The following is a 26936-nucleotide window of genomic DNA, read 5'->3' as shown; positions in this document are numbered from 1 at the left end:
GCCACCAGGATATATGAACACCAGCTAGCCACAAATAGACAGGATCCTCTCTGCCTCGTAGCCCTACACACGGAGGAAAAAAACCCACCATTTCGACTGGGACAACACAACACATCTATCCTGGGACAGTCAAAGCAAAGACATGCCAGTGAATTCCTAGAGGCCTGGCACTTCAACCACAACGCCATAAACAAACACACAGATCTAAATACCATCTATCATCCCCTTGGAAAATGAACAGGAAATGACATCACCACAAACCCCAGGAACACCATCCAGGAAAAACATATAAACAGAAAGCAGGAGACAACAGCTTCGCTTCACTTCACTTGGAGGTCGCCACGATGATGTTACCTAGCCAGGTAATGAACGTCTGGATATCAAACCTACAGTTTAGCGAGCAAACCTACACCCTAAACCTCAACCTGAGCTACAAACCTTCACAAACCTTGCAGGAATTTCCCTCTCAGCAAAGAGAAAGTTGTAAGTAACATATACATTTTATGTACATAAATACACACACACATATAGAATATATATGAGTCAGTTGCATGAGCACCGATGTAGGAATAAGATTTCCAATTTGCTTCATACGAAAAAAATAGCAATTTGGGGAACTTGATAAAGGATTTTTCTTGCATCAATGGCAAACAAATGCCCAATTATAGTGTGAAAGGTCAAAACCTTTAGCCACATAGTTCTCATTAAACTTATAAACAAATGGAACTGAAGGATTTAGAAAGGAAGTCACTTGTTGAGTCTGATAATAATGCAAGGTCTGGAATTTTAAGACAATAGACTGTCCTTACAAATGAACAGATGTGCCTTGTTTTGACTAAGTCTCTTTCTTAAAAAGAAATAGAATGTTTAACACAGAGGAACTGCATTATTTTGGATGAAATTTGATGATGTATTGAGGGGTTATCATGTGCTAGGTTTGAATTAACTGGAAGTGCTTTTTGTTTATCCATAGGAAATGATGGTTCTGTTAGCTGAACACAAGAAAGTCTATAACCAACAAACATACACAAAGAATGTTAAAATCATTTCAGTACATGCACAGTGTTATGCCATGGTTCAACTCCAAAGAGAACAAGTAACTGAGCTACAGGCTAGGGAAAGTGGAGAACTTTTTTTTCCAAAAGAAAAGTCATTGTTCCATAGTTTCCAAAAAAACCGTCACTGCCCATCATGTGAAACATTTATATCAAAAGTGGTTTACACCTGACCAAAAGACAGAGCTGCATGAATAAACCTGTTAACCTCCCTAAGCATATTATCCTCAACATAGTGCTGTTCACTACTGACCAATGTTGAAAGAATTCAGTACAGGAGCTCTATTTATGGACAAATCTAAACCAGATGGTTGATATTTTTCAAATATTCAATTTTAATCCAAGCAGGTTTCTTTCAATTATTTTAAAGAAAGCTTTATTTTTTAAGAAATCAAAAAAGGCTCCCCTCTATCCAGTGGTAACAAGTTTCAGTCAGTCTCACAATAATCATCCACAATAATTGAAATCAAAAAGTGGAGCTGTATAAATCCAAAGGGCAGAATTTGTTTAGTTTCTTTGAAATAAATGTTGGCTGGACTGCAACAACAGTTTGAATATTAAGAATAAATTACTGGCATTATGACTTTGTAGAGTATCATTACATTAGTCAAATTACAGTTGTTCTTATTTTTAAAAACAGATCAGCTGAAAGGCTTGGAGAAAACATTGTATTTCAATAAAGTTTATATAGAACAAAAAAAAGAGTATGTCAAAATGATTTCAAAAACCAGAGATTTGCATCATCCTTTTTTGTCAAGGAGAGGAGAATATAATGGATTTTTCCATTTAGATTTTCTTTAAAAAGTAAAGAAAATGCATAAGAAACAAAATCCAAATTGATTTACTAAGTTCAAATTTGTTTAAGTAAAAAGGATGGCACCAGAAACAGCTATTAAAAGTAAGTTTTGAATAAAAGAGGCTTTGTCCAATATCAAAGCTGATTTTATATCTTTAACAATCTAAGTGGTACGAGTCAGAAAAGCTCCTCCAGACCACAAGAAACTAATGTCCTCCCTTTCTGTTCTCATCTGCCACAGCCTAACTATTAACATTTCAACTATTAACAACTCAAATTTCAAAATCAACTAGTTAACAATACATTAATCTGTGCTTTTTAAATGCCAGATATACCATCTTAGCTATTTTATAGTTAAACTTACACAGCCTATTCAGCCTCTCCCTATTGCTCAAATTCTCCTGCGCTGGCAACACCCTTACAAAACTTTTCTGAACCCTTTCATGTTTCACAATATCCTTCCGATAGGAAGGAGAGACCAAAACTGCACGCTATATTCCAAAAGTGGCCTAATCAACGTTCTGTACAGCCGCAACATGACCTCCCAACTCCTTTACTCAATACTCTGACCAATAACGCAAAGCATACCAAATGCCTTCTTCACTATCTTATCCTCCTGCGACTCTACTTTCAAGGAACTATGAACCTGCACTCCAAGGTCTTTTTGTTCAGCAATACTCCCTCCGACCTTACCATCAGCTGATGCAAAATACTTGTTTAATATCTTCTGCGGGTTCACACAAAGGCTGCCTTGCTGATCTTTGAGGGGGCCCTATTCTCTCCCTAGTTACGCTTTTGTCCTGAAATGTATTTACAAAAACCCTTTGGATTCTCCTTAACTTTATTTGCCAAAGCTATCTCATGTCTCCTTTATACCCTCCTGATTTCCCTCTTAAGTATACTCCTATTGCCTTAATATTCTAAGGATTCTCTCAATCTCTCTTGCCTATACCGGACATATGCTTCCATCTTTTTCTTAACCAAAACCTCAATTTCTCTAGTCATCCAGCATTCCCTACACCTACCAACCTTTCCTTTCACTCTAACAAGGATATACTATCTCTGGACTCTCATTATCTCATTTCTGAAGGCTTCCCATTTTCCAGCTGTCCCTTTACCTGTGAACATCTGCCCCCAATCAGCTTTTGAAAGTTCTTGCCTCATAGCATCAAAATTAGCCTTCCTTCAATTTAGAGCTTCAACTTTTAGATCCGGTCTCTCCTTTTTCATCACTATTTTAAAACTAATAGAATTATGGTCACTGGCCCCAAAGTGCTCCCCCACCGGCATCTCAGTCACCTACCCTGCTTTATTTCCCAAGAGTAGGTCACGTTTTGCACCTTCTCTAGTAGGTACATCCACATACTAAATCAGAAAAGTTTCTTGTATACACTTAAATTCCTCTCCATCTAAACCCTTCACGCTAAGCCAGTCCCAGTTTATGTATGGAAAGTTAAAACCCCTATCATAACCATCCTATTATTCTTACAGAGAACTGAAATCTCCTTACAAATTTGTTTCTCAGTTTCCCACTGACTATTAGGTGGGTCTATAATACAATCCCAATAAGGTGACCATCCCTTTCCTATTTCTCAGTTCCACCCAAATAACTTGCCTGGATGAATATCCTCCCTCAGTACAGCTGCAATGCTATCCCTTATCAAAAACGCCACTCCCCCTCCTCTCTTGACCCCTTTCATCCCAACCTATTTAGCCTTTGTTCATAAAGCAATCCCTCCATACCAGTGAACTGTCTCTGTCAGGGTGAGCTTGCAAATTTATTACAAAATTGGCTTCACGACAGGAGACAAAGTGGTGGTGGAGGGTTGTTTATTGGACTGGAGACCTGTTACCTGCAGTGTTCCACAGGATTGGTCCACTTTTTGTCATTTAAAAAAATGATTTAGATGAGAACATAGAAGGCATAGTTAGTAAGTTTGCTGATGGCACCAAAATTGATGGTATTGCAGACAGTGAAGATTACAAAGGAGGTCTTGATAAATTGGGTCAATGGGCTGAGGAATCGCAGATGGAGTTTAATTTGGATAAGTGTGAGGTATCACATTTTGGTAAGAACAAACAAATGAAAAGTAGCGCCTTGGGTAGTATTGCAGAGCAGAGACCTAGGAGTTCAGGTACCTAATTCTTTGAAGTTAGCATCACATCTCTATGACTCTACATAGACAAGATGGTTAACGCATTTAGCACACTTGCCTTCATTGCCCAAACCTTTGAGCACAGGAGTTGGGGCATCATGTTGTGTTGTACAGGACATTGGTGAGACCGCTTCTGGAATACCGTGTGCAGTTCTGGTCACCCTGTTATAGGAAGGATATTATTAAGCTGAAGAGGGTTCAGAAAGTACTTACCAGGATGTTGCTAGGAACAGTGTTTAAGTTATAAGGAGAAGCTGGATAGGCTGGGACTTTTTTCCCCTTGAGCATAGGAGGTTGAGGGGTGACCTTATGCATGTTTATAAAATCACGAGGGGTATAGATAAGGTGAATGGCGGGTGTCTTTACCCTGGAATGGGGATTTCAAGACTAGGGCATATTTTTAAGGTGATGGTGGTGAGGAGAAAGATTTTAAAAAACTCAAGAGATGAGGGACAATGTTTTTTTAAACATAAAAAGTATTGTGGGTGTGAGATGAACTTCCAGAGGAAGTGGTGGAGGAGGATACAGTTCCAATATTTAAAAGACATCTGGATAAGTTCATGAATTAGAAAGGTTTGGTCCAAACGCAGTCAGGTGGGACTGGTTTAGATTGGGATTACAGTTAGTGCGGACTTGTTGGACTGAAGGGTCTATTTCCATATTATATGACTTTATAATTGCCTCCAGTGAAATGATACCTTTCCTTAAATAAAGGGTTCAAAACTGTTCAGAGTACTCCAGAAATGATCTCATCAGCACCAGTACAAGAGAAATAATTTTTACAAAAAAATGTGGAGTGCAATAATTGAAAATGACTTCCAATCAACTTAGCATCTATGTGCAAAATTTCCACAAAAATTGAAACCATTGAAGCGATTGATAAGTTAATGTTAAAATAGAAGTTTGGGAAAACCTCAGCAGGTCTGGGGGGAGAGACAGAGTTAACGTTTCAAGTCCAATAACTTTACTTGGGATGTAGAAGAGAAAAAACATGCACCTATGAGTCTTCAAAATGGCATTGTACACTACCTTTTGAATTCAAAATGCAGATAACACAAGATTAAATATCAGCTGTCAATCAACAGGAAACTGATTCAATACCATATCACAAATGTTGAGAACCAGACACAAACTGGAGTCCTAGAATCTGAATTACAAGACGAATATGAAAACGGCTTAACAGTCAACTTGACCAAAAAAGAAAATTATTCACTTCTATCAATTCTTCCAACACACAAGCAAAAACAATTTGTTTGAGCAAAAATGTTGGAAAGACGCAGCAGGTAAAGACAACAGTTCTGATGAAGAGTAATAGCTGCAATATTAACATTCTTCATTTTCTAAAGATGTTAACTAACCTGCTAACAACCACATTATCTGTTTTGGTTTCATCATTCCTACATTTGCACTATTTTACATATTGTTACAATTGAGTTTGAATAAAATTCATTGTTTAGTTAATAACTACACATCACATTGCTATCCTCAGTAATACATGTATCTCTTTCCTATCCACTAACTGCTGGAAAGCAATTTGTTTACTTACTCTTTGGTCAGCAGTGAGCATGACTTCAGCAAGAATCGTGAGAGTGCGTTATCCTGGAAAGTCAGCTCTGGAGGAGCAGTTGGACTCTTAAGATTGAGACATCTTACAATGATGTATAGCACTGCAGCGACTGCAGCCAGCTTCATCCCATCAAACATTGCTGGCATTTCAGGCGCAATCCTTACACCCTCGGAGTCTGCCATTGTTGCCTACAAGTATTTAAAAAGATAAAATTGATTAAGTATAAATATCATTAAAACGAGAGCTCGTTGCTGTGGAGATCATGAGGCTTTAACTACGACAAACTTGCCCAACTCAAACCAGCTCAGTCGATTCCAAAACAGCCACAGAAAGGAGTTGGTGGAAATACAGAGAAGAAATGGGAAAATATGCAGTTGACTAATATTGATGTCAAGAATAGATTGGGAGAGGAGTTGGGCAAGCACAAAGATGGAGCTACAATGCAGTTAGACTAAAATGTTCACGTTCCATTATGCATGCAGTATGTCTGTTGTGAAAAGGTGCACATGCAATCTGTTTGTTTGTAACTTAGAGAGAATGGGGGATGGGGGAAGGTTTGCAGAGTCCTTTATACATCATATGCAGTTGTAGTAAATCATGATAGTGGACAACTAAACAACTGAAATGGAGCAGGCTCAATGAGGGGAGATGCCAAGTACATTACTGCGAAACATATGCCCTTGGTTTAGCATCCATCTTCAGCAGAAATGCCAAGGAGATGATCCATCTAGGCCTCCTCCCAAAGTCCCCAGCTTCACATTCATTCCACATGATGTCAAGAAAAGACAAGATATTGGATACTGAAAAGGCGTTGGACAGTGACAATTCTCTGCCAATATTACCAAAGATCTATAATATGGAAATAGCCATGCCCTTAGCCAAGCTATTCCTATTCTGTTACAACACAGACAAGGTAAAAATTGTCTGGGTATGTACTATACACAAAAGGCTGGACAAATCCAACCCAGCCAATTATTTGCTTGTCTACCCTCATCCATCTGCAAGATGAGAGAGATCAACAGTACTATCAAGTGCACTTGCAAAGGAGTCATCTAATCAATGCTGCTCACTTTGGATACCACCAGGGTCACTGAATTCATTATAGCCTTGGTCTAAACATAGATGAAACAGCTGAACACCATAGAAGCAAGTGACCAGTCTTTCGATCAAAGCAGCATCTGACCTGGTAGAACATCAAAAAGCTCGAGCAAACTAAAATCAATGAGAATCATGCAAAAGGTCTACATTGGTTGGAGACATATCTAGTACAAATGAAGGCAATTGTGGTAGAGTCAGAGAGATGTACAGCATGGAAACAGACCCTTTGGTCCAACTTGTCCACGCTGACCAGACACCCCAATCTGACTTAGTCCCATTTGCCAACATCCCTCTTCCACATGCTTTATAAATGTTGTAACTGTACGTGCCTCCACCACTTCCTCTGGCAGCTCATTCCATATATGCACCAGCTTCTGCCTGAAAAGGTTACCCCTCAGATTTCTTAAATCTTTCCCCTCTCACATTAAATCTACGCCCTCTAGTTTTGGCCCGAGGTAAAAGCCCTTGACTATTCACCCTTTGTCCCTCATGATTTTATAAACCTCTATAACATCACCCCTCAGCCTCCGATGCTCCAAGGAAAACGTTCTAGCCTACTAGCCTCTCCCTAAAACTCAAGTCCCAGCAACATCCTTGTGAATCTCTTCTGCACCCTCTCAATCACCCCTATAGAAGGCTGACATGGTGGCTCAATGATTAGCACTGCTACATCACAGCACCAGGTACCTGGATTCAATTCCAGCCTTGGGCAACTGTCTCTGTGGAGTTTCCACAATCTCCCAGTGTCTGCGTGGATTTCCTCCAGGTGCCCCGGTTTCCTCCCACAGTCCAAACCTGTGCAAGTTAGGTAGTTTGGCCATGCTAAATTGCCCATAATGTTCAGGGACGTGTAAGTTAGGAGCATTAGTCAGGGAAAATGTAGGCGAATGGTTCTGGTTGTGTTACTCTTCAGAAGGTTGTTGTGGACTTGTTGGGCCAAATGGCCTGTTTCCACACTGTAGGGATTCTACGATTCTATCTCAGTTTCAGGCCATCATTGCAGGGGTTCCTCAGAGTAGATATTTCTAAGTAACCTGCTCCGAGATATTATTACACACATCTGGAGCAGGTGAGTCCAGGCCTCCTGGCCCAGTAGTAAGGGCATTTTCACTGCATCACAAAGGCCCTTCTTGAATTCTTCAGTATACTAGACATCTCAGATACTGATGCAGTGTGTGTTAATATGCCGCAAGATCTGAACGATATCCAGGCTTGGGTCATAAGTGGCAAGTAACATTCACATCATACAAGTGCCAAAAAAAAACCCATCTCCAACAAGGGAGAATTTAACCATTATTTTGACATTCAATTGATAGCTGTTTTCATTCGATTTCTGGTCAATGGTAACCCCTAGGATATTGATAGTGGGAGATTTAACAATAGCAATCCAATTGAATGTCAAATGATGGTTAAATTCTCCCTTATTGGAGGCAGTTATATTTTGGCACTTGTGAGATGTGAATGTGGGTCATAAGCCATGAATTATGTGGTGAGGAACTGAACTCCTGTCTCCCAAAGTCTGTCCACCATCTACAAGGTGAGTTTGACAGAATACTACTCACTTGCCTAGATAGGTGCAGATTCAAAACTACTGAAGAATTTTGATACCATCCAGGACAAAGCATGATTTGAAGACAACAGACAATTAAGGTATTTTTCAATGTATAATTTCAGTTACATCACACTGTAAACTTTTGCTATAAATTCTGTGTCTTACAATTGTGTCCTCCACAACCACCTGATGAAGGAGCGGCGCTCCGAAAGCTAGTGTGCTTCCAATTAAACCTGTTGGACTATAACCTGGTGTTGTGTGATTTTTAACTCTGGACAAAGCAGACTGCTTGATTGGCACATGTCCACCACCTTCAAAATTCAATTCCCTCCCCACTAAACGCACAATGAAGGCTTCATGCACTATGATTCCTTTGAGAACATCTTGTAACCTCTGACCTCAACCAGTAAGAAGGACAAAGACGACAGATACATGGATACATCACCACCTGCAATTTCCCCTCAAGACACACATCATCCTTACTTGGAACTATTACTGTTTCTTTACCATTACAGAGTGTCTTAGGGATATAACAGCACGGAAACAGACCCTTTGGTCCAACTCATCCATGTCAACTAGATATTCTAACCTAACCTAGTCCCATTTGCCAGCATTTATTGATTCAAAACCTAGAGCTCCCTCCTAAGCTGCACAGAGTTCTTACACCTGCAAGGGCTGCAGTGCTTCAAAAAGACTGCTCACCACCACATTCCTCAGAGCAATTAGGGATAGTCAATAAATGTTGGGCTAACCAGCACTACCCACGAATGAGTTTAAAAAAAAATCTTAAATTCCTGATTGAAAGCAGCACTTTGGAAATTAAAAGATGACATAAACCACTTTTTGCCCACATACCTTTAGGAGATAGATTTTAGAGTCATAGAGATGTACAGCATGGAAACAGACCCTTCGGTCCAACCCGTCCATGCCGACCAGATATCCCAACCCAATCTAGTCCCACTTACCAGCACCCGGCCCATATCCCTCCAAACCCTTCCTATTCATATACCCATCTTAAATGTTGCAATTGTACCAGCTTCCACCACTTCCTCTGGCAGCTCATTCCATACATGTACCACCCTCTGCGTGAAAAAGTTGCCCCTTTAGGTCTCTTTTATATCTTTCACCTTTCACCCAGATTAATATGAAAGAATTTGAACTTTTGTTCAATTTGGAGTTACCAAGCCAGCATTTCATAAATTTCTCTCCCTTCTTATTCAACTCTTTTCAGTTTTGGTGTCCCGCATGAGGGACTTTGCTCCTTCATCTGATTTTCTCAAGTGAACCACAAGAATAGAAACTGTCCCAAGCAGATCCACATCCACTTTTGAGAGAATGTCAAGAATGGGTTAATCTTAAAATCAATTTATCTAAATTTCTAGCAACCCCCTTCCATATTCAGTACAAACGTAAAAGAAAATTAAGGATTTGACAGAACTTATAAATTTCGTTATTTACTCTTGTAAAAACAAAATTTCAGTAGTCATGTTAATTCAGTTCCGGCAACAAGGTTCAGTTCTTGAACTCTGAACCTAAAATCAAGCAAAAGCTATATTACTTCATATCTAAACCAAAAATGCAAATGTATGCTAACTGTAGAAAATTCTCTAACACGGAGGTTAAAAATACCTGTGAATTACCGAATCGGATCAAGGTATCCTCACCCATTTTAAATTTTAGACAATGGCTGTGGTTCAGCTTCAGATTTAAATAAACTGCAAATTAAGTTACGTCTTTTGTTTTTGTGACCACCTTCCTATTGACTTTACATTGGATATTTTCTAAAGCTAAAGCGAGCAAAGTTGCTGAAAACCCTTTAACAATCCAGTGGGTTGAAAGTGCTGGCCTAATCCAGCACTTATGGGTGGCACGGTGGCTCAGTGGTAAGCACTGCTACCTCACAGCACCAGGGTCCCAGGTTTGATTCCAGCCTTGGGCAACTGCCCGTGTGAATTTTGCACATTCGCCCCGTGTCTATGTGGGTTTCCTCCGGGTGCTCCAGTTTCCTCCCACGATCCAAAGGGTCAGGTGAATTGGCCATGCTAAATTGCCCATAGGGTTAGGTGCATTAGTCAGAGGGAAACAGGTCTGGGTGGGTTACTCTTCGGAGGATCGGTGTGGACTGGTTGGGCCGAAAGGCCTGTTTCCACACAGTAGGAAATCTAATCTAATGCAGAATTGCTTTCTTCTTCTTGCCATGAATATTCCTAAATTTTGTTCTAGAAAAATGTCCCAAGGTATTTTAAAGTTCAGGTCACACTAAAGTGGCAAGAGTATTATGGGAATTGGTTGAAAGCACTATTGATAAAAGGCTGGAATTAAAAGGGGGATTTTCAAAAGTGTGGTGAAACCTCTTAAGACAAAAGGTTAAAAGAGGCAGTTGCATAGTGCTGAGGCAAGATATCTAAAAAACACTGCCATTGATTATACACCAGAAAGAATAAGGTACATGTCTAAGATGGGATTTGTCAGTTCAAGGGTCTGAAAGACAATGCATTATTAAAAAGGAGTGTTGGCAGTTGTAAACAATTTTTTAAAAATGGCTTGCCACAACATTTATTCTTTATGCAAAGACCTTGCAAACCAACAAAAATTCAACCACAGGCTTTAAACAAACCTAACACACTTTGGTTAAACTCTGAATGATCAACATGGTTCTTACACACTCCTTTCCATTGGTGAGGTCATCATTTAGAGCAGCTTACCTCACCCATGTCACAACTTGACTGCATCAATGGAGACAGTTAAACATGATTCATACATTACACAGTGTTTGCTGATACTGAGAATAAACTTATGTTATTTGATCAGCTCTACAGTCAGGCTATTAAATGGACAAATGGAAATTAAACTAAATAATTTTTTAAGAATTGCGAGCCCGTAACAAATCTGAATGTCAACTGCAATCTCAGAAGAAGGAACACTGAATGCAAAGTATGTTGCACACTGACACCAGTTTCTTAAATGTGTCCACGTCTCAAAGAAAACACATGAGGTGGGAGGATAGACATAAGTGAAATATGCTTTCATACTCAAATTTTTAAAAGCAGTTTTTATGATATATATTCAACACTAGTTTTTAATGTCAGCAGACAGACTGGTCTCCATTTGTTGATTTCTTAAGGAAAGATTTTCTTCTCAAAATTAATAGCTTCTGCCAACATCAGTTGCTTTGTCACAAGTACAGAATATAATAAAACCATAAAATTAGAGCAGAGAAAATGTCACGCAGCTCTTACCTTCCATGCTAACAATTGGAGCAGCCTAATATAAATCTTTCAAACAAACACATCCTTTAAAATTCTTTTTCAAACACTTACTAATAATACAATACATAAAATTAATACGAATACGAGACACTAATTGCCAATTCAGATAAACACTGCATGATTTAGACAGCCTTTTGTCTGAAAATATTTCAACTTCCTCCTTCATTGTTCAACATAATTACTAATCGACATTTGTCAAATAGTCCAACCAAACTTACACAATCACCATTTCAAAATCATTCACAGATTTTGAAATCCTTTTGATAATTGTTCACAGCAAAAGACCATTTAAGTTAGAGCAATAGAATCTTAAAACAGCAATGTATTAAAATCTTTATAATACCATAAGATGCAGAAGCAAAAGTAGGCCATTTAGCCCATCAAGTCTGCTCCACTATTCAATGAGATCATGGCTGATCTGATAAGCCTCAAGTCTACTTTCCTGCCTTTTCCCTATAACCCTTAAATCCCTTACTGATTTATCCCGTGCAGTAATCTATGAAAATTCGACAGGCCAAGAACTATTTAAAGTAAAAATAAACAACTTTATTTCCTAAAGTATGACAGAGAATAATTAACTAACAACTCCTTCCTCGAGCCTATCTTTTACCTTTCCTTTTATAATACCAGCCTGATAAAACCCCGGATTAAGATTTACAAAACAAAACTTCTCAAAACCAGACCGCTTTCAGTCTTCTCTGGATTCCTGTCGTCTTTTCTTCTTCTTGTGGATTCTGCTTCACAGATTACTGATCGATAAAGGTACCTTTAAGAAAGCTTTCTTTTGGGCAGTCTCTACATGCTGGTTGTTTGACAGTTCTCCTCCCAACTGTTCCCTGGTCTTATACCCTCAAAGCATCAGATTGTGTCATTGGCTTTTAAGACTGTCAATATACTAAATTCAAACTGGATTGGAGATAGGTTTTTTTGGGGGGTATAATTTAAACTGATTGGCCTAATTCGTATCTTTTTTTCTCCAGGCAACCAGCTACCCTAGCTACCCCAGAAGCTGGACCACATGTTACATTATATCTTATTCAGAACATTTAGTGCTGTCAGGTCATTCTGCTTGCTTTTAACCCTCTTAAAAAAAGGTACAAAACACCCACATCTTCAAAACAAACAAGTGGTAATTCATGAAATACCTTCTGAAAATCCAAAAGTTATAACCAATGTTTCCCCTTTTATCTATCCTGTTTTTTAATTTGTAAAACAATTCTAGTAACTCCATTTCATGACTTCCTCTTTATAAAAGATACTGACTCTACTTGATCATATTATGCATTTTAAATGCTCTGCTATTACATCCTTTATAATAAATTCTGGTCTATACTTTTTTTTTGTTTCCTTCCCTTTTAAACCTTTTTTTCAATAATCAAGCTGTTCAGAGATGTTGCTACAGGTAGGATGTTACCACTGCATCACAATAGTTCTCTTTTTAAATGAAGATGCTACATTGGCAATTTTTGAATCCTCTGCAACTTTTCCAGAATCTAAGGAAGATTATCACCTGTGCAACAACTATCTCTGTAGCTACTTCCTTTAATATTCCAGAGGGCTAACTCATCAGGTCCAGGCAACTTAATTGTCTTTAGCCCTAGTATTTTCCCTAACACGTTTTCCACCGTGTTTGTTGTGTTTATTTCTCCTCCTCCTTTTGCCCCTCAATTATTTAGTAATTTTGGAAGAATACCGAGAAGTATTTATTAGGTTTCCCTGCCAATTTCTGCTTCCCCATCACTCCTTCCCCAATTCTAAGAGGAGTATGTTCACTTTATTAGATTTTTAATAGATTCTGTACAGCATGGAAATAGGCCCTTTGGCCCAACAAGTCCAAATCAAACTTCTGAAGAGTAACCCAAACCCCTACATTTACTTAACTACATATGACTAACGCACCTAACACTATGGGCAATTTAGCATGGCCAATTCACCTGGCCTGGACATCTTTTGGATTGTGGGAGGAAACTGGAGCACCCAGAGGAAACCCACGCAGACAAGGGGAGAATGGGCAAATTCCACACAGGCTGGAATAGAGTCTTGGTCCCTGTGAGGCAGCAGTGATAACCATTGAGCCACCATATTTCTCTCTTCCCTTTTATATATTGAAAAGAAGCTCATGCTGTCTGCCTTGATATTACTTGCAAGTGTACCCTCAAAGTTTAACTTCTCCCTCTTTATTCTTTTTGTTTTTATTTGGCTTTTAAAACTCTCAATCCTCAGACTTACCACTAATCTATGCCACATTGTAGGTTTTTCCTTGCAATTTAATGCTATCCTCAACTTTCCAAGCTAACAATAGTTGGCCAATTCTTTTCAGTTCACTATGAACTGTTTTCTTTAACTTTTGCCATTGTTCCTCAACCTTCTTTGCTAATAAACTCTCTTCCCAGTCTACTTTTGCCAACTTTACCTCAATTTTTTGGAATTACCCTTACTCAGACTTCTGTTTAGATGTCTTTATACAGACGTATTTAAGGCTAGCACAGTCATTTCTGATCCAAGTTGCTCCCTCTGTCTCTCTAAATTATACTTTGTTGTGGTCACTGTTTCCTAGAGGATCTTTTTCTCTGACATTTATTTAGACTGCTTTATTAGACATCAGATTAAAAATGAGATTAGAGTGGTGCTAGAAAAGCACAGTCAGGCAGCATCAAAGGAGCAGGAAAATCGACGTTTCGGGCAGGAGCCCTTCAGTAGGAATGAGGGGTCAGATTCAAAGTGGTCTGATCCCTGGTTGGATCACAACATACCACTCCAGGAAACTGTCCCAAATACATTCCATAAATCGTTCTTCATGGCTACCTCTGCCAATGTGACTATTCCAAGTTACATGAAGATTTAAGTCACCCATGATTAATATACATACTGTCACTATCTCTAGATTTTATTCTCTGTCCCATGGTATGGCTACTGTTAGGGGATCTAAAGACCATTCTTAGCAGTATCTGTTTTCCCTCTATTCCTTACTTCTGTCATTGGACCCTAAGTCTTTCAATCCACGATCATTAAAATTAATGCAGTTACTTATGTACAACTACAATACTGCTATTTTAAAATGGTTAAAATCTGTGGCTGATTTCTCCACCTGGAGAAGCAAACAGATTAACTGTTTCTGGGTCCAGAACCTGCCTTCAATGATTAGGGTGGGAATGGAGAGAGGAATTTCCCCTCATGTCCTTTGACTGGTATAAGAACAGGTTTCATTGTGGGAGAGCCAGAGGCCTTCCAATTTGAGAGCGGCAGGCTGTGACTGCAGTTAGGTAACAGTGACTCAATAATTTGTAACATTGCTTAAATAAAGTTCCTCCTGCTAACTCTTATATATAACACTAATCTTCCCCAGTACCCATCAGAATTTATCTTCTCCCTTTACACTCCATCCATTCAGTTTGATATCTTCTTGGGGTCTTATTTACTGCATACTTTAATAATCACTTCTCAAATCAGGATCACTTCTCCATACAATAAATAAGAACAGGTCCAAAACTTGATACTTCCTTCTAATCCAATATCCTTTAGTTTGGTCTTGTTCTCCAACCACCCTTGTTACACCAGCATCATGTTCTTTTTAACTTTAGTGTCGTAACTGTTGCTTGAAAATTCTCATGGGACCTCACAGTGAGCCTTTTTTCCTGTTAAGTCAGAACACTATTCACAAGTCCCATGTTTGAGAGTCAAGAAAGGAGTTAAACTTTGCAACAATGTTAAGAGTCAGAACTGCTTAGGGGAAACAATATCACTGAGACTGCATGCTCAAGGGAGATTTGCAGAAATATTATTCACTTCTTACACCTGTACTTGTGGGAATCTCAAGCTGAGATACTTCTGTTGAATTAGGACCCAAAGGCGATTATGCCTTCAGCTCCAAACTACACATATGGTACAAGAGAGAACAGAAACTACCCAAGGGACAGCTCAGTTCCAACAGCTGTACTTTTAGGAAAAACAAAGCAACTAAGATGGCTATCATGTCAACAATTTCCCTCTTCATTGGATCTGCAGACTTATTAGTTGCTTTTGAAGCAAACTAGGAAAATTGCACTGGTCAACAATATTTAAACATGTTCTCAAATCTCAAGTTATCTTGTTTCCATCAGATTAACTCATCATAAAATCAGAGTACAGGAGATAGGCATGTCATGCTGGCTTTTGAAAGAGCAAGTCACATAGTCCAACTGCCCTGCAGAAACTTTTCCTTGCAAATATATACATGATATTTCCTTTGAAAAGTTATATAGGATCAGTTTACAGTGTTCTTTCCAGTAATGCATTTGCAACTCGCTGAAAAAAAACTCATCTCTCTCGCTTTTTGCCTTGATCTTAAAATCATGTTCTTTTAACTATCTTGCCAATAGAAAGGGTTCCTCCCTGTTTATTCTGATCAAAAGCTTACAATACCTTTTTCCAAATCTCCCCTTAACTTTCTTTGCTGCAAGGAAATCAACTGTAGTTCTCCACATAACGGTAACTAAAGTTTCCTACTTGGTATCCTAATAAATCTTCTTGACATCCTTTAGAAGCCCTTGACATCCTTCCTAAAAATGTGCTCTCTTTAATTGGACAAAAGATTCCAGATAAGGCCTAACCAATGACTTATGAAGGTTTAACTCAAGTTCTTATTTTTGTAGATTATGCCTCTACTTGTTATTTCTATTTATCTTTTCTCAACTAAATAATGCAGCATATCAACTTGCCGTCACTTTCAAAGTGTAAACTACTAGGTCTCTGTCCTTGCAGCCTTTTCAAGACTGTCCATTTAGTTTCTGTCCTGCCTAATTTTTAATCTCAAAATATCTATTGAGAAACTATGGTTGTAGAGAAATTATTACACGATCCTTTCTAAATTCTACTTTGCAACTATGATAGCTTCTTCATAAACACAACATCCTCAGACAGACCAACACAAAGAAAAACAAAAATAGTTTACCAACTAGAGTCAAAGTTAGTACATGAAGAATGATTTCATAATTTTTGACTATCCTCATTTGAGGCCACCTGTCATTTTTATCTACAATTTTAATGTACTATTTAGTAATTATTAGATTGCTAAAGTCAAAAAAAAATCTTGTGCTGTGCAAAGTTGAAGAAAATCCCTTACAGAAAAGCTCAACACATTTGTGGGATTAAGCAAGATATTTCAAAAATGTCTTTAAATACACTAAATGATCTGTGATACCACACTTGTATCTGCTGATTGTTGTTACCCAAAATTGGAGATTAAAACTCAACTGGCTAATGGTAAGATTCTTGATAGTGTGGATGAGCAGAAAGATCGTGGTGTCCAGGTGGACAGAGCCCTGAAAGTTGCCACCCAGGTCAATAGGGCTATTAAGAAGGTGTACGGTGTGTTACCTTTTACTGATAGAGGGATTGAGTTTCGGAGCCACGAGGTCACATTGCACCTGTACAAAACTCCGGTATGGCCGCATTTGGAGTACTGTGTACAGTTCTGGTCGCCGCATTATAGGAACGACGTGGAATCACTGGAAGGGGTGAAAGAGACGATTTACCAGGATGTTGCCTGGTATTGAGGGGAGGTCTTATGAGGAAAGGCTGAGGGACTTGAGGCTGTTTTTATGAGAGAGAAGGTGGTTGAGAGATGATTTAATAGAGACATACTAGATGATCAGATGATTAGATAGGGTGGACAGTGAGAGCCTTTTTCCTCAAAATGGTGATGGCTGGCATGAGGGGACATAGCTTTAAATTGAGGGGTGATAGATATAGGACAAATGTCAGAGGTAGGTTCTTTACTCAGTAGTAGGGGCATGGAATGCCCTGCCTGCAACAGTGGTAGACTTGCCAACTTTAAGGGCATTTAAATCGTCACTGGATAAATAAATAGATGATAATAGAATAGTGTAGGTTAGATGGGCTTCAGATTGGTTTCAAAGGTTGGCGCAACATCGAGGGCCGAAGGGCCTGTACTGTGCTATAACATTCTATGTTCTGTAACTGATACTGTATGTTGGGAGATACAAACTCCAGATTCTTGGCATACAAAATACCTAAAATTATTTGCATTTATCACAGAGAGCAAGCAGAAATCAAGTACTTTCCTATAGGAAGAGCTATCCCCCGAAAATTATTTTGCTTTTCATAGCTTCAGAAAAGTAACTGTAGTCAAATCTGCACTCCCACACAGGTTAGAGCACAGCAACATAAAATAATACCTGCCATCTTTGCCTGCCCACCCTATTGTCAACTCCCATCCCCACAAGTCATCTTGAACCACATTCATTTCTAAAATGCAACCACCTGAATCCTTTCAAGCAGGAATGCCTTTACTCCTACGAGTTTCTTCTTTCCACCCACACAGTTATTTGATGCGAGGATCCTTTACATCAAACCAGAGACTGGGTTCCCAGGGACAACAGGAAAAATGCATAGAAAAATGAATAAAACGTGGAGAATAAAATTACTTGGAATTCTCAATCTAAATTTAAAAACAAAAGGACAAAGTTATTTTTTTAAAAGAGCTCCTAATTTACAGAACTTTCAGGAGCCTCAAAGAGAAATCCTTCATTGCTGGGTTGTCCAAGTATCCTTTGGATCACATCTGGCATGCAAACCATCCAGCTAAAACCCATTCATGTTCACATTTCTTCACTGTTTTGTTTCTTTTGAATTTCTCAGGCCTGGATGTTTGACAGGGTTGTGGTGGATGAATACTAATCAGATCCTGGAGGTCTGTTATTATCAGTAAGTTATGTGCATGTTTGTTAGAATATTCATTTGGTATGGTCCTAAGCAAGCTAGTGAAAACAAAGAGACTTAGGAAACATGTATAACAATTATAAATTCATTTTACACACTTCTGGCACCCTGTTCTTAAAGCAGAAATCTGAGCCTTGGAATTAGCAGAGGTTTTATTTTCATGCTTAAATTCATCTTTTAAAAAAAACTACTTAAAAAAACTACCCTCGGGCAACTGTGTGTGGAGTTTGCATATTCGCCCAGTGTCTGCGTGGGTTTCCTCTGGGTGCTCCAGTTTCCTCCCACAGTCCAAAGATGTGCAGGTTAGGTGAACTGGCCATGCTAAATTGCCCATAGTGTTAGGTGAACGGGTAAATGTAGGGGAATGGGTCTGGGTGGGTTGCTCTTCGGAGGGTCTGTGTGGACTAATCTAATCTACTTTGTGTAGAATTGGCTCAATCTGTAACCAACCAAAACAAAATGATAAATTCAGTTTATATAAACTGAAGCTGTTCCTACATAGAAAACCACTGCTTTTATATGTAACCTCAATTTGCTGTAGTCCATTAATTCACCCTTGTTTGTGTTGTTCAGTATTAATAAGTTAGAACTGCAAAGCAATATACAGTAACTGCAAATATTAACAGATATTTACAATTGTCAAGTAGGTACCCAACAGAGGTCTTCAAAATCATGAATAGGTTCAATAAGCTAGACATAGCAAAAGATGCTTCTACATTGGACAAGACAGAAAGACACTCACTAATAAATCCAATAACTATTTCTATACAAAATGTTTTCATTCAGAGGATTGAAAAATGTTAACTTAGTAGTTCTGAAAAATAGCACAGATGGATTTAAGCTGAAACCCATGCAAACCTCAGAGACAAATGAATAAACAGAATGTGATGGAACAGCTTGATGAATTTGGGATAGAAGGGTTTGTTGGAACATATGCACCAGCACAAACCAGCTGGAGTGAATGGCCTACTCAAATGTTGTAAATTAAGCATAATTCAGTGGTTTACTGCCCTGAAGTCTCTCTCAGGTATCCATTATGCTCTGTGCAATATACAAAATCATTACATTTTTTAATAAGAACCCAAAGGGTACAGAGTTATACACTAAAAAATAATTAACAACAGAGACTTTCGAAAGCCATCACAGCTGACATGAAATCTCCAATTTCATTTGACAATACCAACTGATGATTTCACTTCTGCAATCAGACATACATTCAAATAAAAGGCCTCAGGGCAAACTAGAGAGATTGTGTTTTAAAATCCACCTTGCCCCACAAATCATGGGCATGTCGAACAGGCATCAGCACTAACAAATGGCAGTGTTACTTATTTCATTAAAGATCTAGTTGACAACTGAAATGAAATTACAAAGATAGATCTGTATCTATGATTAAATACTCCATGTAGACAATATGAGTCAGTTGCTTGTGAAGGGGTCCAGACTAAAGGCAAGTGCAAGCAAGAGATGCTTTAGAATTTCTCTTTCGGGATAAAGTTTAATATATGCAAAATTTTCTTGGAAAATGCTAAATCGAATGTGCTAAGTGCACCTTAATTTATTTCAAACCCATAAATTGTTAGAACTGATGTTGAGGAAGTGCACTACTATTCTCATCTCAGTACTCCATAGGCCATGATTCAAAACAAAAATACTTTTCCCAATCAAAACGGCCAATTAATTCCTTCAGGTTTTAAATAAAAGTGACTACCAACCAGGTTTATTGAATGAACACAATTACTGGATTATCAAAACAAAAAAAAACTTATTTCAATGAAGATGCAATAATTGCTTTGCACAGATAGTTGGTAATATGTAAGCATAAACGTTTATCTCTTTAAAATTACCTGATATGCATATTATGGGGTTAAGGGCAAAAAAAAATCTCTCTACTGAGGTTCATTTAAAAAAAAATTCCTGCCCACTATCCCTTTTGCCTGCAAGAATAACTTGAAAGCATAGAATGTCCTAAAGACTGCTGCTCTGATGTTCTAGCATGTGCAGTCAAGTCAATCATATGCTGTTGTCTCTGGAGGTTTAGCAGACAGCTTACTCAGGAAATACAATTGAGAAGTTCCTTCGATCACTCCGTCAGAAGAACAAACAGGCTTCCCTCTGAACACAGGATGGGTTCTTTTCAGACATAGCAGAGAACTATTGAGCAGCTCTTCCTCATAGACCTCTCACCCAACTGGTTCTAGGTTCCAAAGCACTCTCCATCCAGTCATGGTTTAAATAGCCCAAGCACGGTCTAAAACAGATCAGTTATCACCAGTCATGTCATTTCAAGGAAGCAATGCTATAATAAAAAACTTCAGAGTCCTTTAATGACTTATTTCACAAAAATCACTCCAGGTATTTCAACAAAACTTGCAATCATTCATTTTTTCCACGACTCTTCAGAAGTTGTCAGTCAAGAAATTGTTTTTTCCATTTATTATGGGATATGTGCACTGCTAGCTTGGCTAGCATTTACTGTACAACTGCTTGGAATAGATGGCGGTGAGCTACCTTCTTGAACAATTGCAGTCTGATTAGATTAGATTAGATTCCCTACAGTGTGGAAACAGGCCTTTCGGCCCAACAAGTCCACACCGGCCCTCCGAAGATAACCCACCCAGACCGATTTCCCTCTGACTAATGCACCTAACACTATGGGCAATTTAGCATGGCCAATTCACCTAACCTGCACATCTTTGGACTTTGGGAGGAAACCGGAGCACCCGGAGGAAACCCATGCAGACACTGGGAGAATGTGCAAACTCCACACAGACAGTCGCCCAAGGCTGGAATCAAACCTGGGACCCTGGTGCTGTGAGGCAGCAGTGCTAACCACTGAGCCACCGTGCCACCCCCCAAATAAGTCCTTAGAGTGTAGACTCACCCACAGTGCTGTTTAGGAATTCCAGGATTCTGACCTAATGACAGCACAACAATAGCAATTTGGATCCAATTAAAAGGGGTATTTGAAGGTATCTGTTGTTCTTGAAATTTGTTTGGAAGGTACTTTGAAGGAACCTTGGTGAGTTAGAGTGATAAATCTTCTAGATGGAGCACGTGAATGCCACTGTGCATCGGGAGTCAAGGAAGTGAATGTTGAAAGTGGTGGACAGGATGCCAATCTACTGGGCTGCTTTTTTTTGGGCATGGTGTGAAACTCCATCACACCATTATGTTGGGCCTGCAGGTGGTGGACACGTGTTGAGCAGAAAACAAGTGAATTATCACTATAAAGTCCAAAGACCCTGACCTGGTCTGACATTTGCAATGTGTACATAGTTAGTCCAGTTCAGTTTCTGGTCAATAAAACCTCTCAAGATGTTGATCGTGGGGGACAGAGCAACAGTTACATTTGCTCTCGTTAGAAATGGTCATTTCCTGACACTTGTATAGCAAAAATGTTACTCATTACTTATCAGTCTTAACCACTATGTTGTTCAGGTTTTGCTGTATAAGAACACAGAAAATCTCAGGATGAGATAAAGTGAACAACGCTAACCATTGTGCAATCAGCAAACATTCCCTGACTTCTGACCTTATGATAGAAGGGGTGAGGACTCATCAATGAAGCAGCTGAAGATGAGTTTGGATCTAGGGTATTATTCTGAAGATCTGCTGCAGTGATGTCTTAGGGCTGAGATGATTGACCTTCACATCCATCATCTTCCTCTGTGCTAGGCATGACTCCAACCAGCAAAGAGTTTCCTCAACTCCCATTGTCTCCATTCTCAGTCAAATACAGTCTTCACCTCACAGGCAGGCATTCTCTCTCACCTCATTTCTGGAAATCAGCTCTTCCATCCATGTTTGGACCAAAACAATGAGGAATGATCTTAGCAGAACCCAAACTGCATTAATGTAGAAGTTATTCAGTTGTACATGCTGCTTGATAGTATTTCACTTATCTAATAATTGAGAACAAATGAATTTGGGTAATAATTAGTTGAGTTGGAATTGTCCTGTTTTGTCTGCACAGAACAAACTTGGACAATTTTGCATTTTGTTGATAGGTGGCAATGTTGTAATCGTACTGAAACAGCTTGACCAGAGGTACGGCTAGTTCCGGAGCACAGGTATATATTGTCATATGTTGTCAGGGCCTTTGGAATAACCAACGTTTTCATGTGTTTCTTGATGGAGTGAAACAAACTGATTGAAGACTTGGCGTGGAGAAGCTGGTGTTATAATCCAATAGGTTTATTTGGAAGCACTAGCTTTCGGACAGCTGCCCCTTCATCAGGTAGCTGACATCCATGAAGCTGGAGACTTGAGGCGCAATCCAAGATATATCAATCATTTGGCACTTGTGGCTGAAGACAGATGCAAATGCATCCACATCGACATTTGCACTGAAGTGCTGAGCTCCCCCATTATTCATGATGGGGGCATCATGGAGCCTCCTCCTCCAAGTTGTATAGTTGCTCACCATCATTCACTACTGAGTGTGGCATGACTACAGAATTTACATCTGACCCATTAGTTCTCGATTGTATATGAAGCATCATCACACCAATACACATTCATTTGACTTGATTAAATCTGTGCTATATATCCAGCTAGTGTATTTATATAGCATCATTTACAGCAAAGAAGAATGCAATAAGATGATGGCAATGCAATATCTTCTTTGGCTTCTGGTTGAGAAGCGTGAAGTAAATTATCTTTGAAATGATTTTACTACTCAATTTTTAAATTTCCCACTCACTACCATTATCTACCAGTTTTAAGCATGCGAGTACTGGATGCTGTTACTCACTGAACATTGTCTTGCGAGCGGGGGCTAGGAAATTTCCAAAGTGGAAAAAAAATCAAAAATCACTACATAGATCATAGAGATGTACAGCATGGAAACAGATCCTTCGGTCCAACCTGTCCATACCGATCAGATATCCCAACCCAATCTAGTCCCAGCTGCCAGCACCCGGCCCATATCCCTCCAAACCCTTCCTATTCATATACCCATCCAAATGCCTCAGGCAACTCTCTGTGTGGAGTTTGCACATTCTCCCAGTGTCTGTGTGGGTTTCCTCCCACAATCCAAAAATGTGCAGGTTAGGTGAATTGGCCATGCTAAATTGCCCATAGTGTCAGGTGAAGGGGTAAATGTAGGGGAATGGGTCTGGGTGGGTTACGCTTCGGCGGGTCAGTTTGGACTTGTTGGGCCAAAGGGCCTGTTTCCACACTAAGTAATCTGATCTAATCTAAAAAAATGTTGCAATTGTACCAGCAACCTTTTTCCTCAGATGGTGATGGCTAGAACAAGGGGATGTAGCTTTAAATTGAGTGGTGATAGATGTAGAACAGGTGTCAGAGTTAGTTTCTTTACAGAAAGTAGTAGGGGTGTGGAATGCACTACCTGCAACGGTAGTAGACTCGCCAACTTTAAGGGCATTTAAATAGTCATTGGACAGTCATAAAGATGAAAATAGAATCGTGCACGTCAGATGGGCTTCAGATTGTTGCACCGACCTGTGAAACCATCGAGGGCCGAAGAGCCTGTACTGTGCTGTAATGTTCTATGTTCTAGAGGAGAAAGGAAACATAAGGAACCCTTCCAAGTGATTTTAATTATCACATTGAGGAGAGACCCTTAACTTCAACACTTTTAATAGCATTAACTCAGTTAAAATAAAGTCTTTCCTTAATATTTATGGAAGCATTTTAATTTGTATGCAATAAAATGAAATTTGTGCAGTGAAACAAATTTCAGGTTCAGACACATGGGTTTACATACCATTTAAGCTTCCATTAGAGTTTAAATAAAAAAATGTTTTGAAATAATTAGCAGAATATGTACTATCCTGTATGTGGAGTTGATAAGCTACATTTTGAGCAACAGAAATACATTTTTAACCACAGCAGCTCAAGGAAATGGCTCATCACCTTTTCAAGGGCATCTAAGGATACACAATCAATACTGACCTTGCTAACATTTTTAAAACAAAATTGGCACCATTTTTATAAAGATATTACAAACCTTGTTCACTAACCAGAAAAGCAAATTAAGGACTTAAATATGATAAATATCCCAACCATTTAATTCAGATTCCATCTTTTTAAAGATTTAATATGTCTTTCCCTTCTTTAAATAATTTCTATACTTAAAAACAATTCAAGAATTAAAATGAAGGACGTTTGGTAATTCACCAACAGATTAACTTTCAAGGCATCCACAGTCAGAAAAGTGGCACCTAATTGTTGTAGATCATATATTTACTTCAGTACTGTACATCCAATTCCATTAACAAAATATTTGACAGTTAACTTACTAAAAAATATTAATCCCAATGAGGCAAACTTTATTATGTCAGTGGTAAGACATGATTAACTTTTGTTTGTAAAATTTCCACAGCAAAAATGGAGCACCTACAACAAAACATGAAAGGGTAATATCTTTTCTGCAACTTCAATAACTTTAGTGCTCAGAACAACACCCTGAATAGCCATAGCAATCCCAATTATACTTGACATTAGACTCAAACAAGCTTTAGAAAAAAATAAATCAACCAGTTTACGCTGGGTTCTAGAGACTTGGAACTAGACTTTTACAAGCAACTACAAAATGGTCTCAGATTAACTTCAAAACGTTGGCAAAACAAAAACCTCTGCTATAAGGAGACAACTTTCCCATAAAGGTGTGCACCGAAGCAGTGGCTGTAAAGCAGCAAGCCAAGGTCGGGGTTTCCTCCCTCAAAACTTGACAAGTCACCATCACCCACCTGCTGACTTTGACAGGCAGCAGTAAATTTTGGGTTCACAATAAGGCGCAAATCAAAAATGGAGTAAAAACCTGAATTGCAGCATTATGTTATAAAGGATCAGTACCCAAGGGGGGGGGGGGGGGGGGGTCTACTGTCACAAGGAAAATACAGTTATATTTTTAAACACAAAGGAGAAAAAAATACTTTTGATAAAATAACCATAGGAGGAAAGCATTACAATATTACACCCTTACTTTAAAAATTCCAGAAATATGACATCAAAAGATAGAGACGGATGTAAAATGGCGAGTTCTGTGGCAATTATTGCACCTAAATCATACTGCTACTATTCTGAAAAGTTGTTGTGAGGGGGTGGGGGAGGCTCCACACGGTGGCTGCGGGAGAGAGACGCGGCGCTTCCTCCTCTTGACAACCCACAGGCCGCTCCATCCCCGCCCGGCAGCTCCACCGGGAGAAGAATCACTCCCCGAACCCCTCACCCCTCACCGCCCGGCCCCCTCCCCAGACGCGTTGCAGCACTTTCCTCACCTCCAGCGACACCGAGCATCAGGCGGTACCACCAACAGCACCTTCCCCTCCAGGCAACCGCTAGATCCCGCCCCCTGACCGCCGTCTCCCGCAATCACCGGCCAGCGCCCACCCACCCGTCTCTGTGTACTATTGGGTACTATGCACATCGGTCATCCTGTCTGCGCCCGTCTATTGGATATCATGCACATTCATCATTCCGCCCGCTGCGTTTGTGCACGTCGCCTCCTTACGTCCGCAGACGCAAGCGTAGGTCCCGCCTACCACCTTTCCCCATTGGCTGCACCGTCGCCATGACCATAACCAGGCATCAGCATAATTGACAGCATGGTCTACCAATGACACGTCAGGTACCTGACAACCTTCAACCTGAGAACATGTCCCTTGAATCTTTATGTGTCAATTGTTTCTCCATGAAAATATAATTGTTTTAATATAGCAATTTGAATGATTGATCTTTAATCGTGAAAGCGTAGTTCCTCAAATCATGATTGCTCAATCCTTTAAAGAACACAATGAATTCCAAACGTTTACATTGTAATGAAAGCAAAAAATGATGGAAATCAGAGCAGGTCAGGCAGCATCCACCGGAGATGAGCAAATGTTTCAAGTCCATATGACTGTTCATCAGCTCTGATGAAGACTCATCTAGATTCGAAACGTTAGCTTACTTTCTCTCTCCTCAGGGATGCTGCCTGACTTGCTGTGATCTCCAGCATTTTTTGTTTTGAGTACATATTCCAGCATCTGCAGTAATTTGTTCCTACACTGTGTTCAAATTGTAATATTGCTCCATTAATCCACAATTCAGTCCAAATGGTGTCCAGCAGCCACATAATGTTTCACGCATACTGATGGAACACTGTGTGGCGGGGTAGGCCAATCTTTAGTCCAGGCTTGGGCATCATACTGTAAAAAATGTCAAGAGATTGTAGAGGATGCAGAGTGTGTTTATTAGAATAATGTCTAGGATTAGGGATTTCATTTATTTTGAGAAAGAAAATAGAACTATTGCCCTCAAAGTAGGGAATGTCCAGAAGATTTTAGAATATTGTTTCAAGTTATTAAAAGCTTACAGGGTGTGCAGGAGTAGAGGAACCTTGGATGAAAGTATGCAAAGATTATTGAGGGTGACAGGATAGGTGAAGAGATGAGTTTACAAGGCATATAGTATCAGCTTTATCAATAGGGCACAGAGTAAAAGAGCAAAGAGGCGATGCGGAACTGTGCACAGTGTTATGACAGTCTTAAGCAGGCAGCCCCAGACCATGACTTTGTAATTTGTTTCAGTAAGTGTACCCAGAATAAGACAGCTAGGTTGACTACTATTCAAAAAATTACACAATGAAACACAAAGAACAGAATAATGAACCCCTAGGGAACTCAACCTATCCAAGAAGACTTAATTATGCTGTTCCAAATATACACAACATTCCCAATAAGCAAAGGTCCTCTAAAATCCAGTATAAATTG

The 26936-nt window shown here is 39.3% G+C and overlaps 1 protein-coding gene across 3 annotated transcripts in view; it reads right to left on the bottom strand.

Annotated features, from left to right (window-relative positions):
- Positions 1-25562, bottom strand: part of LOC122540931 (monoacylglycerol lipase ABHD2-like) — a 96360-nt gene extending 70798 nt beyond the window's left edge. The window contains exons 1-2 of one of the 3 annotated variants that reach the window (XM_043677250.1): positions 25464-25562; positions 5554-5762 (exon numbers count right to left, since the gene is read on the bottom strand). In XM_043677250.1, the coding sequence (XP_043533185.1) occupies positions 5554-5756 (203 nt within the window). In that variant the 5' untranslated portion in view covers positions 5757-5762; positions 25464-25562. Of the gene's footprint in view, positions 1-5553; positions 5763-25168; positions 25387-25463 lie in introns of those variants that run through there. The other 2 variants (XM_043677248.1, XM_043677249.1) reach the window with 2 other exon arrangements.
- Between the last annotated feature and the right edge of the window lie 1374 nt (positions 25563-26936).

The sequence above is a fragment of the Chiloscyllium plagiosum genome, chromosome 36 (assembly GCF_004010195.1).
Source record: "Chiloscyllium plagiosum isolate BGI_BamShark_2017 chromosome 36, ASM401019v2, whole genome shotgun sequence".
NCBI lineage: Eukaryota > Metazoa > Chordata > Chondrichthyes > Orectolobiformes > Hemiscylliidae > Chiloscyllium > Chiloscyllium plagiosum.
This window is presented reverse-complemented; position numbering and strand designations above follow the sequence as displayed.